This window comes from Lonchura striata, chromosome 15 (genome assembly GCF_050655825.1).
Source record: "Lonchura striata isolate lonStrDom1 chromosome 15, ASM5065582v1, whole genome shotgun sequence".
Lineage (NCBI taxonomy): Eukaryota > Metazoa > Chordata > Aves > Passeriformes > Estrildidae > Lonchura > Lonchura striata.
The window spans coordinates 6,170,082-6,184,239 of NC_140717.1; the positions used below are offsets into that span (position 1 = coordinate 6,170,082).

The following is a 14,158-nucleotide window of genomic DNA, read 5'->3' on the forward strand; positions in this document are numbered from 1 at the left end:
CTGGAGGCAGCAGCACGGCGTTACCCAGCAGTCAGCCAGGCTCAGCCTCCCTCTCGTGGGTGCAAACCAGAGGAGGCTCCTCTGCCCCCACCACCAGAAAAGAGGGACCACCTCATCCAAGTGACAATATAATTTTGTTTATTTTCCTTTAGCACACTGCTGGTTAAACTGCCAGACAGATTTCAGAACATTCCCTCAGCCAAACATCCTGGGAAAATTAAAAAATAAAACTGCTACCGTGTACCAAAAATAAAATAACCCACCCCCATGCCCATCTCCCCCAAACTAGTCCCTGCAAAGCCAATGCAATCAGAAATAGATATCTGTGCTTTTCACCTAGGGCCCAAGCTTGCTGCAAAACAAACTAGAAAATGTCACTGCAAGTTGTTATAACACAAAACAATGGGCAGTAAAATAAAAAATCCTCCTCAAAAACCCTTTGTACTGGTGACACGTACAGATGGAGATTTCTCCTCATACTGCTTCAGCCTTTACAGACAACTTAGACCTGCAGCTTTAAGTAATTTGTGATGTGTCCTTAATGCCAGTGGCAGAGGTCACTTCCACACATCCACAGCCAGGCACAATGGAGCGATGGGACCATGTGCCAACGCTGACTGCTGCTACCCCACAGGAACCAAGCACACCAGCTCCTCTCACAGTCCTGGCTGCTGCCTCCTGGCATGGAGCACAAATCCTGCCTCTGCTCTCACAGGCTCCAGGGCTACTTAACCAACCCAGCTGTTTCTCAAATGGAAAAGCCCTGAATGCACAAGGCCCCCGAGGAAACCACAAAAATTTCAAGTCCCCCACTTGCCAGCCAGTTTCCAGCCACTGCTTCGCTCCAGAACACCAGCTCAGGAACTGGACAGTGTGACAGAACAGCCATGGTAGCACTAGTGAGCAAATCCCCATTAAGTGTGACAGGACTACTCCAGGACAGAGATCCCTCATTTCCTGGATTCACTCTTCCAGCTAAACTGGTTCAAGCTTTTTTTTGCCCCTTGCTTTCAAATCTCCATCACATAAACTCTTTAGCAGAAACCTTTGATGTTTGCAAAAGATTATTCACATTTTCTGATCAGACAGCACAGTTTCTAGGAGGGTGGAAAGCACTTGTTCTGTTGATTTTTTTTTTTTTAATAAAGCACTTTTTGGGAAGAAAAAAAAAATCAAAACCTATCAATAACCTGCAGTAGCATCCCACCAATCAGACTGGGGACAGCATCGTCACATCCCTCCCCACCCTCATCTTCCCCTCAATCTCCAAAAATAGTATTTAATATACAGCAATAAACTCTGAGCAAGCCAGAGTCCCGGAAGACATGGACCTGCTTTCACCTCTCCCATCCATCCCAGCACCTTTCAATGCTACAATACTCCTGGGTCAAATCCATTTGGATCCAAGGTGAATGCATGTGCCCCAGACCTGCTGGGCAGCACAAAGCAGGGGTGCAGCACAGGAGGCCCATCCATGTGATCACGTTTCTGAGCCTGCACAGCTCCAGCCTGGTGTGTTTGTGCCGTTGAGAATACTTATGTGAGCCTGTTTGGGACCAGCCGGTGGAGACAGACTGGTGGAACCAGGCCGACGTTAAAATAGCATCCTTGAATTGTATTAGGCTTTGGCATTTGTTGTGGAGATGCAGAAGTGCCAGTAGGTAAATCAGCTCAGTGCTGGCCCAGATCCCATTTCCCTTGGATTCTCAGCAAGGGTATTTCCCTCCCCATCATACGTGCAAGAAGCAGATGGATCTCTCCCACATTTGAGCCCCAAACAGAGCCTGAAACACTTGGTACTTCGCAGCTGCTCAGAATCTGTCTCACATCAAGAGCTGAAGCTGCTCTCATGGCTCTCTCCCTCCTGCTGTTTTCTATCAGCAACAGGCTTGTTCAGCCCAGAGTTCCTGCAAGACACTTCCCTGGCTGAGCAATCCCGTTTCAACTTATAGGCTAAGGGACAAGGCACAGGTCCCTGCTCTGTTCAGACCTAAGCAGCACAGGGCAAGCCCTCAGCAAGTAAATTAGGGGTGCAGGACCCCCCAAGCCCACTCTGCACCCAGAAGCTGTAAGTGCCAAACAGCTACCAGGACCCAGAATGACTCACTCAGCTCTGAACTGCACAGACACCCAGGCACCAGACTGTCTGGAAGTTCTCCATCCTGTCTTCAGGCGATTTCTGGGGGAGACCAGACCTGAAGGAGCTCTTCCAGTTCTTCTATCCCCTGCTAGACTTTTCTTCCATTGACTTTAAGGGCTGAAAATAAAGATACTTGCTCACAGTTCTCTACTTCAGCTGTGACCTCCAGAGCTGGCATCTGGGGACAGGGAGACAGTCCCCATCTGATCTCAAGGGCAGGGAATGCCTGTCCCTTGAAGAAAAAGAAAAAACTCAGAAGCTCCTTAAAAAAAAGAAGCTCCATCAAATAGACTTTTATTCAAAGCCTGAGACAAAGGCACCAAAAAGAGAAGGGAATTCATTTGGCTTTCTGTTCACTGCCACCTGGGACAATCAAAAGGGTCAGAGATGTTTAGTCACACACACAGAAGACTTCAATAGCCTGGCTAAAAGGAGGGGCTGATGGAACAATTAAAATAAGTTTTGAAACCACTATGCTGAGGTTGGATCCAGGCCTGAAATATCATAGACAGTGATTTTCCCTTTATTAAGTGGAAACTTTACTAAAATTGCCGTATCTGTCCCTCTCTACATAACATGAATCAAGACAGGGTCTGCTCTGCCCCAGCTCCCCATGCTGCTGCACTCCCTCTGCCTGCTGCTGGCAGAGGGATCAGCACAAACAAGCTTGTCTCTGACCTGTCTCAGTTAAACAATGTCTTGGACATTCCCTCAAACACCCATTCTGGAAAGCTACAGCCAGCCCAAACTTTTTCTTTCCCTGGTCAGGACCAGGTACCTCATGACATCCCTGAGTCTGGCTTGCAGATACTAGACAGAGATGACCAGGGGAGCTGGAGTACTCCATTCCCAGAAAGGTGCTGACTGGCCAGCCCCCACCATCCTTGGTGCTCCCACATGCTTTGTTTGAAGCCTCCTTCCAAAGCAAATTTGTCAGGAGGGGATGGATCAGGAAGGAAACTGCTCATAGGACCTTAACAGGGTTAGGAACCCCCCAGGAAACCAGCTTTATAGTGAGAAAGATGCACAAAACCAGAGTCAAAACAACTGAATTGAAGCCATGAAGGATGAACTGTTTCTCCTCCCTATTCTTAATCAAATAAGACAAATTCATTTGAACTGAGCAACTAGAACAAACTAGATCACACCCTGTACAGCTCTGCCTTGGGGCAGCTGATGGCACCAAATGGGTGCCCTGGCTGCTAGGAGAGGCCAGGATAAACTATCCTAAAAGACTTGTCTCCAACTTCTGCACATCTAAACACACACCCTTTCACCCATGGAATGCAAGGCGCTTAGATTAATGGGTGAGCCACAAGAAGCTGAGTGATTCCTTGCTTCATGGATGCTCAAAAAAAATGCACCCTAAAAGGCCTGGAGGAGAGCAGCTCCTTAGAGAGATGCCTGCTTTCAACCCCAGATTCTTTGCTTAACAAATCAGCAAAGTTCATGGTTCTCAAAACTGATAAAGATCTAAATGTCTCTTCAATCCAGTTAGAGCAATCCCAAAAATGCTGGAGAATCCCTGCAGGCACTGTCACTGAACAAATCAGAGCTCATATTTTATAATAGTTTTATAAGAATTAGGATTTTAACAGTAGCTAGAAGATGAAGCAGACAACTTCAAGCCAACCACCTTCCATCCTAAGCTTTGTTCTTCAAGATCTGCTCTCTCTAAAGCCTGTATTCTACTTTAAATGGGGTGGGGATTCTCTTCCTTCTGTCCCAAACTAGCCATGCGCATTTGGAGAGAAGATCATTAATGTCCTCCTTGTTTTTCAGCTCATAGATACAGAATTAGGGTCAGGCCTGTAACAGTGATGTGATCAGAAAGGCAAGGTTCAGTGGCACTGCTGCAGAGAGCAGCATTTTGTCACCTCCCCCAGCTTCCACTCTGGAGACCCTGAGCTGACAGCTCCTACCACAGCCTGAGGGATAAGAGGAAGCGAAGGCTTCAACTGTCTGGGCCCAGCAGAACAGAACAGGCTGCTCCTCCAGCTCCCTTGCCAGAAGCTTGGTAGTTCTGCTGACCCTGCTCAGCTCAAAGAAAGGCTGAGCCACTGCAGGGGATCAAACCCAGGAGCAACTGCTAGGAAAATGCAGGCCCAGAGAGGTAGAGCAGCATGAGGTCACAGCTCAGTGCCACTGCTCCAGGGAAAGACAGAACACTTCTGAGGACAACAGAGAGAGCATGAGGGAAAGCGCTCCGTGAGCCCAGAGCTCAGCAGCAGCAAAGCTGATCCGCAAAAACCCAACCCTGCCTGGGACAGATCCTGCTCCAGCACAGAACATCTCCTTCCTGGTCAACCAGAAATGCTCAACATGTTGGAGGCCAAGATTTTGGGAAGGCAGCTCCTCAGGGCCTGCAGCTCTGGATCAGAAGGCACAGCAGTGGCTTTCGCTCTGTTGAGCCTCTGCCAGGTAGGCACAGGCTCTGCATGTGGAAACAGAAGCCTCTTGCAGAAATACCCCTGGGGGAAGCAGGTGACCTTGTCTCCAGTGCATTGCTCACTTCCAGATCTCTGGATGGCAATGAACCACCTTGCTCTGCAGGACTGAAAAGCTGGACATCTGACCCTTCACTACAGGGCCTGGATATGAAAAAGGCCAAACCCACTCACTGCAAACACAGACCACTTCCATTTCTCACTGCTACAGGCAGGGCTGGTCCCTACAGAGGGAATGAGAAACCACAGGGAGCATCCACCAGGTTGCTCTGCTCTATCCTACAGCACAGGTTGTTTAGAGTCATGGAGAAGGGAGCTCACCATTAGGAAGGTTAAGGAACAAGTCCTGAACCTCCTCTCTAGTTCACCTGATTCTCAGCTTCTTCCAAAGAAGAGGTCACTTGCTAGGAAAGGCAAAACAAGGAACTGGGCTTAAAACAAAACGTTTGAAAAGAAAAGGATATTAAAGAAAACAAAAGCCATAATCAATACAGAAAACAGCATCTGATCAGACGCTAACAATGTCAGCCTCTCACAGGCTACAGCAGAATCCCTCTGCGATGGAACAAACATTGCAACTGCCAGACTAGGAAAGTCTCTCCCAACTGGTGCAGCAAATCAGGCCAAATAAATCCCTCTGCTCCTGGCGCAGCTTGCAGTCTTAGGAGGGGACCGTCGCTACGGAGGCTGGTCTGGAGCCTTGGTATCTTCACACAGGCGAGTACCATACATCGTGTTGCACACGTTCAGAGAGATGCTGAGCCAGGCTCTGTCCTCTGCAGTCATTTGACACCCAACAGCACCACAACACTTCCACGCTCCTGGACAAAATGTGTACCCCAGCCTTGTTTTATGAATTGCTTTCCCGCTTAATGAACTGTATTCCACCCAGTAAAGGCAGAGATCCTACAGCACATGGCTTTCTCTCAGTGTAGGACACAGCCCAGGACTGGTAGCATCAGCTTTCACGGCCCAATACACACCCAGCCAGGACTCAGTTCACTCTTGGATGCCCCAGGGAAAATCAGAGGCTGCACATGGTGCGAAGGGGAAGGCAAGGGCCTTGCTGCTTGCTGGCAGGGGGAAGGTAAGCTCCCTCTTACCTGGACCTGCTATTCATTGCTATTCATTCCAAATGAATCATCTCTTTTTTTTTTTTTCCCTTAAATTATGAACAATATGGAGAAATTGAAAGCAACCATATTTGGTCCAACTCCTTCCCTCCCAGCCCCTGGGCTGATGCACTGTGGGGCTTGCTCTCACAATCGGCAGAGGCAGAAGAGGGTAGGAATGAAGACACCAAAGGCCACCAATATAGGAAACATGAGGCTGCTGTTGTCCGAGGCATAGGGGTTTGGTGTGCGTGGGCCTGACTGAACCCGGTTCTTATTTGCCTGTTTTTTGACACTGGAGCCATCATCATAGTCATCTTCATCATCATCTTCCTCTTTTTTCTCCAGACCTGGGTGTGGCTGCAGCTTTGGAACATCTGTTGAACAAGACAAAAGGTTGCAAGCAGGCAGGATGTAAACTGGGAGTTCACTCAAGACACTTCCTTCCCCTCTCCCCAATCCAACATGAACATCGGCAAGAGGGCACCTGAGACCCCGTTAATGGAAACCACAACTAGAACACCCCAGAAGAGAGGAATATCTTTGTCCTGGTTTGTAAGATAAGCTTGTATTCTATTTGCCATCTGTTGGAGGTTGGGCAGGTTTGTTATCTCTTCTCAAACCAAGACAATCTTCTTCCACAGAGGATCACACCACTAATTATTTTCTTTGCAAGATAAGAGCATCCAAGGATCCAGCCTGCAGAATAACTTCATCCTTCCACATCATCAATGTGTCACAGGGACAAGTTAACATACAAAAGCACACTTAGAGCACACATTCAGATACTGCAGCTGCTCAGTAAGACCTAGTCAAGAACAAGCACCTGCTGCCTTGCAGGACCAGCAGATACGGGTGCAAATAGGAACGGGAACAACCCTTTCCATAAACAGTCCTACTCCACATCACTGCACTCCTCAAAGCTAGAACTGTGAGAGCAGCATGGCCAAGCCCCACTCAAATCCAGCCTTCTGAGCCTTGGGCCTGAGCTGCAGGTGCCACCTGACCACAAGATTCTTACCAAATCTTCAGCAGCACCTGACCATCCCATAGTAAAGCAAATTGATGTTTTGGTCAGAGAGGGATCCTAAACCTTCCTAGTTCAGGAGCTAGAGGGGCTCCAATTCCAGCTCACTTATGAAGAGGACGATAAAAGAACAAGGACCTTTCCAGCACTCCCTGGAGCTATCCAGATGAACTGGTATCTGGGAAAAAAATACTGCCTTGTCCTAAAGCTGAAAAAACAAAACAAAGCTCCAGGTGAGAAATACTTAAGCACTAGCTAAAATAACCGTAAATTGTCTGCAGGGCTGCTGCTGACATGCAAGGCCAGAGAGCATTTATCTGTAGCTATAAGCTGAGACTGACCAGACATGTTCCCTTCTCCTTTACCCCGTATACAGGAAATTCCAAAACAAATTGGTTTTTCTCACTCCAAAATGACACAAGCTTTGTGACTTAGAAGAGAATGAGGACAGAACACACCTACTTCACTCTGCAACTGCACTCTGTGGGAACTCAGTGAAAGAGAAACAATTTTGGCAGATGTGGGTCAGCAAAAGCTATGATCTCATAGTCTGAGAAGCAACAGGCTGCTCTCCAAGGGGGAAGAGCCTTCTGGCTTAGAAACTGTGCTTACCTTCCACTGTTCCTTGCAGGATGTATAGGGCACAGATTTTCGGATTGTCATAGTAGCCCTAGAAAAAGCAAAAGCAGCAGTCAGTGCTGCAGCTCTGAATGGTTTCCCCACTTATCAATGCCTCTCCCCCCTCCAGCACACAGCTGCACCACATGACTGGATAAGAACGGGAAAGGGAAGATCAAGGCTCTGCCCTGAAAAGCTTATTACCTTTACAAACTCAATGTGGAGCTTTCCTGTGAATGTTGAAACCTCCCCCTGGACACTCAGTTTTCCCTTTTTGATACTCATGGGAATGATCTCATCGTGAGCTGTGCTGTGTCCAACTCTGTCAAAAATGTCCAAGTCTTTCACCACCACGTGGCCATTCAAGCGAACATCAAATACCTTCAGGGTGGAAGAAATGACAGAGTCAGAGCAGATTCAGGCACGTGACAGTTGAAATGGGAACAGAACAGGAAAGGTCTCTGCTTTTTATGCACCCAGGATCAGAAAGCATTGTAACATGTCTTGGCCCACTCCTTTGGGAAGGATTCAAAGCCCAAAAACAGCCAGATAAAGACACTAAAGCATTAATAATGCTTTCAAATACCCTGAAATCTGCCTTCTCCTTTTAAAACAACCCCTAAATATGCTATTCAGACCTGAGGACAGCACAGTTTTATTCTGGTTTATTCATGCTTCTCTTGCACAACTCTTCTCCTGTCTGAAGATCTGCTCTTACCACTCTGGGGTGGCTGTGACACACCACACCCTAGGGAATGAAGCCATTTCTAACTAACAGCCTGCAGCAGAAGAGAGAAGAGGAAACAAGCTGGTGAAGAACACAGGGTTTGAAGGAGGTAAAATGTTTAACTGCTAACCACATCAGTGAAGTCAGAGTGAAAGTCCTCCTCAGGGCTGTAATGACTCAAACTACAGGCAGCACCTGGGGAATCCCAGCAGAACCACATGAAGGAAGAGGAACCAAAGATGCCTCAGCCCTTCAGTTTAATCTGAGGCTGCTTTTTGCATCCGTTGTGTAAGCTAGAACCACCAGTTTTGCTCCCTGAAATACTTCTCTGGCAGGAAAGCAGCACACTGCTTAAGGAGATCAGCCCAAAAGAAACTGATAGAATCAGAAGAAAGCCAGACTAAAACACAAACCACTCCTACCCCAATTTATCACAGGGCTTTGAGTTCTGCTTGATTCTGTTTCCACTTCTGTACATGAGGGATTTCAAAAGTGGACAAGGATTATTCTTCTCTAAAAAGCAAGAAGCAGATGAATTTAACTCTGCTTTCAGGATCAGACTGAACCAGTAGCAAGTCTTATTACATTTGTAAAAATTGTTTTGAGTAGGGTATTTAACCCAGACCACCTCCCTGCTTCAATTTATGCAATACCTTCTCCAGCATAACTATGCTGTCTAGTCAGAAGCCAGTGTTCAAGAAAAAGGAAAAGAATTTGTTGTAAAACTCTATTGCTAGTTATCTTTAGTTACATGTGTTTGTTTGAATGCTTTGAAGTTAGGTTTTCCAGTCCAACTGTATAGCTAGAATGCGGAAGAGAGCTCTAAAGGTTCAGAGCCTGGGAGAGGTTGGGACCTAAGTTAACTTACTCCTTCCTTCAGCATGCAAAGCAGCAGAGGTAACCTGAGCATAAACAGTCTTAGCCAGGAACTTGCATCAGAGACACACAAGGAGCTATTGCTTACCTTCTGTTGAGACTGTGCAAAATAGACCTCTGCAAACTTCAACACCAGCACATAGTCACCCTCCTCTTTGATGGGAACTTCATAGCCAAAGGTTTCCTCATTGTAACGCTCCGTCTGGTACAGAATCTGGTCTTCCGCATTGGACCGCAGGATTGGCAGCTTCATACCATAGTCAGAAGCTGGGTTTTGAGCACAAAAGAGTGAGAGGAAGGGTTACATTCCGAGGAAGAAACACTTTATATATTCTTGAAGCGCTTAACTCCATAAGCGGCATTAGCACTTACAACCCATCAGACCCATCTCCCCTCCTTGCTCTGACCAGGTGGCAGCACTACCAGAGCAGAAGCACAAGAAGCCAAAGTCCCAAAATCCAAGAAATGTAGGAAAACAGGTCTGGGGACATGCTGCAGTCTAAGACACAGTAAGCTCACTCTCACCATTTCAGAAAGAAAAGCCTGTTTCAAGAACATTTCACAAAGCCAAAGGACTTGGCCATTGGCTCTTGCTTTAAAGAGTGAAAATATCTAGAATATTTTTACAATATTTTCAAATTTCAGACTCCAAATACAAAACTAAAACAGCTAGCATAGGACTAACTCAATTCATTGACACAACAGATTTGAAGTTAGCAGTTGATAGCACTGGGTTTTAGAGACTCTTCCCCCTCAGCAAATAACCTAGGGAATGGCAGAAGGGTGAAAAGCATTAGGCATCTTACAAAGCTCTTTCTTCACACCACAGCCCCACAATACCTGTCAGCATAAAGATGGGATAAAGGAAGAAAAAAGATACACAAGTGTTTCAAGAGCACCACCAGCTCCATCAGCTGATGTTCTCAGAGCCACCCAACTGAAATGGGTGCTGTCTGCAGGCATGCAAAGAGTCCCTGAGAAGGGCCCAAACACCATGCCCAAAAAAGACAACAACTGACAAAATCAGAGAAATCACAAAATTTGTCTCTTTTCAGTGTTTCACCACCTCTACAGCAGCCCCCAAAAACTTTAACCCCACCTGGTATGCTACTGTATCAGGGTTCCTGTATAAATGCAAACTGATGCAATGCCTCCAGGGCTGCACATCAAACAATTCCCCAGCGATGCAGGGGCAGGAGCGAGGACTGTGGACACCATCCATCCACCAGCACGGCACTTCAGGCAGAAGTTGATCCAGATGAAGTTCTCTGCTGACCTCTCCCACCCCTATTTCCATGGGAACAGACACTGCACTGGCCAACACAAAGCAAGAACTACTAACCCAGTGCACATTGCCAAAGACAGAGCCAATGCAAACGAGAGGAAATTAATGCCAGTTCTTAGTCTCCTATTTCACACAGAGCTGCTCAGGCAATCTTCCACTTCTCTTTACCACTCAAACTTGGGTATAAAGACTAAGGACTCTAACCACCAGAAATACAGAGGGTGAAAAGTTTAACCTCTCCTCCCACACAGATATTTCTGGCCAGCTACAGATTACAGTGATAGCAAACCAAGGACTCTACAGAAGGCAGCTCCTATTAAAGGAAAGCCTGCACAGAAAGTCCTTTAATAGCCAAGAAGGTAACTGGAGAGGAAGACCTGTCACCTGCATGTCAGAGCTCTGTTGACAGAGCTGTGGAAGCCAGATGGATTTTACAGCACACTGGGTGCTCACTGAGAGCAAGCAGTACACACCAAGCTGTAACTCAACTATGTTTGGCACCTGCCTATTCTGTAATTGCCATCAGCACAGGCAGTCCTTTAGGGCACAGCAGCTGAATTGAGGCTTGAAAAAAAAAAAAAAAAAAAGTTTTAAATTGCCCAGAGGCAGTACAGCTGAGAATTACTATCCCTAGGTCATTTCCTCCCAGTCAGCCATACATTTCTGCTATAGCCCTTACATGTCTAAAAACACAGAGAGGAGCCCAGAGTAAATGAACAATCGTGCAATAAAAAGCCATTGAGGGAAAGGCAGCTGAGAGCTCAAAGGGGTAAAGTCTCCACTGTGCCTGGCACCACTGGCTGATGCAGGATTACTGTAACAGCCTATTGCTCAGAGGAAACACCATTGGCTTTCCACAAAGGAAGTGCATGTCACAATGTGCTTGAAAAAGACCCTTTTTTCTCTTCAACTCAGAAATAAATAGTTCAAGTTCATAAGGATGTTCAAGTCACACATGTGAGAGGTCTATGAAGGGAAGCTGACCTACAGTGGTCAGGAACCCTGTGCAACTGAAGCAGCAACTCCCATGGGTGTGAAAAACCATATTATAATTTAAATGTGACCTCCACTGTATCCAGTGTGCCCAAAAGGCTCTCCATTTGGGATGGCACTCATGCAGGACAAGCAATAACAGTTCCAGCTGTATAGCACAGGAAAATCCTCACCATCCTACATGGAAACAGCAAAAGTTAAGACTCAAAAATCAACAGAGAGCTCATCTCCACATTCCACCACTCACCTGAAACTGACAGTAGAGCAGCTCAGCACAGCTAGCTTTTCAATATATTAGTGAATCCGCTAAGTTTTGGTACACCAATTATCAGAAACATGCACAATTCAACCTGTGTGGTCTTGGGGGAAGTAGGAAACGGCAATCCAAGTGCAATTAGTTCTCCATCCTGTCATAAATAGTAGGCTGAAGATTTTACTGACTTGGTAGTTAGAGCAGCCGATGATTTCCCATCTGCCCCTACTTCTGCTCGTGTCCCGGCCCTTGGAACACGGATTGGGGCATGGAGCAGACCAGCCGGCTGTACCTTCCCCCTGCCGGGCCCAGCACCAGGGCTCCAGCGAGCCCTGCGCTCTTCGCTGTCGGGTCCAGAATGCTGCAAGCATCAGCCCACATCGTGCGCGACCCAGATCCGGCTGCAGAGGGCTGGAAAAGCTTGTTCCCAGTGCACCGAGCGCGCTGCGCACTGGGCTGTGAACCGGCGGATCCTGCTGTGGAACACGGGCTCTTCAGTGGAAAACGGGGGAGAAAGTGAGACCGGCGGGCGCACGCGGCAGGGCTGGCAGCTTGTCCGCTCCCGCCGCCTGTCCAGCCGAAATCCCACTCCAACCCTCGCGGAGCCACTTATCCTCCGGCATTACACAACCCCGCAGGCCGAGGGCAGGAACACCATCCCGCAGGGCTCATCCCGCCGCCTCTGGGGCCCCGGGCCCGCACCGCCACGGGGACGGGGGATGCAGCCCCAGTTGGGCCCGGCGGGAGAACAAGGGTGGCCGTGGTCCCGCTGGTGACAAGTGCCGGCGCTGCCTCCGGGCCACGACCGTCCCCGGGCGGCTGGGGGAGAGGAGCCCCCGCCGTCCTGCAGGGACACCCACAGAGCCGCCGCGGCTGCGGCGAGCAGGACGGAGCAGGGGGAGCGCGGGTCCCGGACCCCGCCAGCACAGCGGGACCTCGCAGCGCCGGCGGAGCCGAGCCGAGCGCGACCCCGCGGGCTGTCCCGCCGAAATGCCCCGGCCGCGGCGTGTCCCCCGCCCTCACCTCGGCCCACGCGGCCCTCGAGCGGGTCCTTGCGGAAGTGGATGCCGTTCACGTCCACATGGGCATCGCCGCCCGCGTTGACGGCCCAGACGACGCTGTCGGCGATGCCGCCCGCCGCGCCCCGCAGCAGCAGCGGCAGCAGCAGCACGGGCGGCAGCAGCGGCGCCCCGCGCGTACCAGCGCCCACCATGTCGCGCTCCCGGCGCCGCGCCCGCCCCTTCCTGCCGCCGACAGGGGGCGGCTTACCCCGCTGCCGGGGCGGGACGAGCACCGACCAATCCGCGCGCCGAAACGAGAATATTAATTACCTTCCCGCCTGCCATTGAACGGCCGCTGGACTTTATTTGCATATTCATAATGCGGCGGCCCAATGAGCGGTGGCGATGGGCGGGGTGGGCTTAGCGGCGCGGGGACGGCGGCGGGAGCGGCGCGGAGAGCCGGGTCCCCGCGGGCCGGGGCGCCCGGGGCCGGTACCGGTACCGCCCGTGCAGGGAGCGGAGCGGAGCGGGTGTGGAACCGGCTCCCCTAGGAAGGCGCGGCGGGGACGGACGAGGCTCCCCAGCGCCGTGTCCGCAGCGGGGACAGCCCGGCGAGCTGGCCTGAGCGCCGGCGGCTGGTGGGCAAAGCCCGCCCCTGCGCGCCGCCAATCGCGGTGCTCCAGCGCGGCGGAACGCGGAGCACGGTGGGGCGGCGGCGGGAAGCGCAGACGGAAGGTTGCCGCGGCAACGGGCGGCGCTGCGGCAGCGCGGACCGGAGCGGAGCCGGTGTGCTCGGGGACGGGGCTGGACGCGGACCTGGGACAGCGGGAGCTCTACCGCCGTCGGGGGCGGCTCCTTGCCACGTCCCGGTAGCTCCGTGCCCGTTGTGCTCTGAACAGCAGCTACCAAGCCCGGCTCGCTGCCTTGGCAGAACACGCTGGTTCTCCTGTTCGCCCCCGCCATGGAGTAAGGGAATAGGTAGTTGCCTGCCCAGTAAGGAGCGATGCGGCCGGTGGCGTGCAAGCATCTTGCACCACAAGCGAAGCAAAGCCTCCGGTGAAGGGGAAGGCAGGGAGGTGACCGTGACACTGCCAGCGGGCTGATCCCTGGCTTGGACTTTACAGGAGAATGTAAAATCCTGGGTTTGTTTTCTGGAGGACCTTGGCAAGGTCTTTGGTGGCTGGAGTGAGATATCCCAGGGAGAGGTCGAATGAAACTCACTCCCTGCACAAAGGGGGAACAAATAACTTAATGTTTGCCCTTCTGTCTGATCATGGTGTTCCTTGAGGCGTCAGATACTGGCCTGTGCTCCTGGCACTGGCTGCATTAGCAGTGGCTGCTCCTAAGTGCCAGTGATATTTTATTAATTCAAGTCTTTTGCAAAGCGTTTGCTTCTATAAATAAAGACTTGGTGCTGCAGACTGAGAATTAAATGCATTTGTTGCTTTTGTAATGCACCTGTGGGCCTCTTAACCAGATGCAATCTTGGAGAAGTGAACTGTTTGGCAGAATGCGTAACCACCCACCCCCTGCTCCCCAGTCTGCTCTGCCCAGGTTGGAGTGAATCCCAAACCATGTTCCTGCTGCTGTGACATCAGTTCTTGGGCTCATGATATAACTGGGCCAGGACAGACATGGCACTGCTGCACTCCCACACCATCACTGCTGCAAGGAATGGG

The 14,158-nt window shown here is 50.2% G+C and overlaps 1 protein-coding gene across 1 annotated transcript; it reads right to left on the reverse strand.

The window, feature by feature from the left end:
- Positions 1–121: 121 nt before the first annotated feature.
- MLEC (malectin) lies at positions 122–12,714 on the reverse strand. The gene is made up of 5 exons (XM_021549846.3): positions 12,502–12,714; positions 9,036–9,214; positions 7,549–7,725; positions 7,339–7,396; positions 122–6,076 (listed from the first exon to the last, which is right to left on the reverse strand). Exons 1-5 carry the CDS (start codon positions 12,689–12,691, stop codon positions 5,847–5,849), a joined length of 834 nt encoding a protein of 277 aa, XP_021405521.1. The 5' UTR covers positions 12,692–12,714; the 3' UTR covers positions 122–5,846.
- Between the last annotated feature and the right edge of the window lie 1,444 nt (positions 12,715–14,158).

Bases quoted from the DNA above. Each gene is read 5' to 3' on its own strand.
- MLEC (XM_021549846.3), bottom strand. From the start codon at position 12,691: ATGGTGGGCGCTGGTACGCGCGGGGCGCCGCTGCTGCCGCCCGTGCTG. The intron at 9,215-12,501 runs GTGAGGGCGGGG...CTCAAAACCCAG, and splicing joins CGAGGGCCGCGTGGGCCGAG to CTTCTGACTATGGTATGAAG. The intron at 7,397-7,548 runs GTAATAAGCTTT...TGCTTTTTCTAG, and splicing joins TCCACATTGAGTTTGTAAAG to GGCTACTATGACAATCCGAA.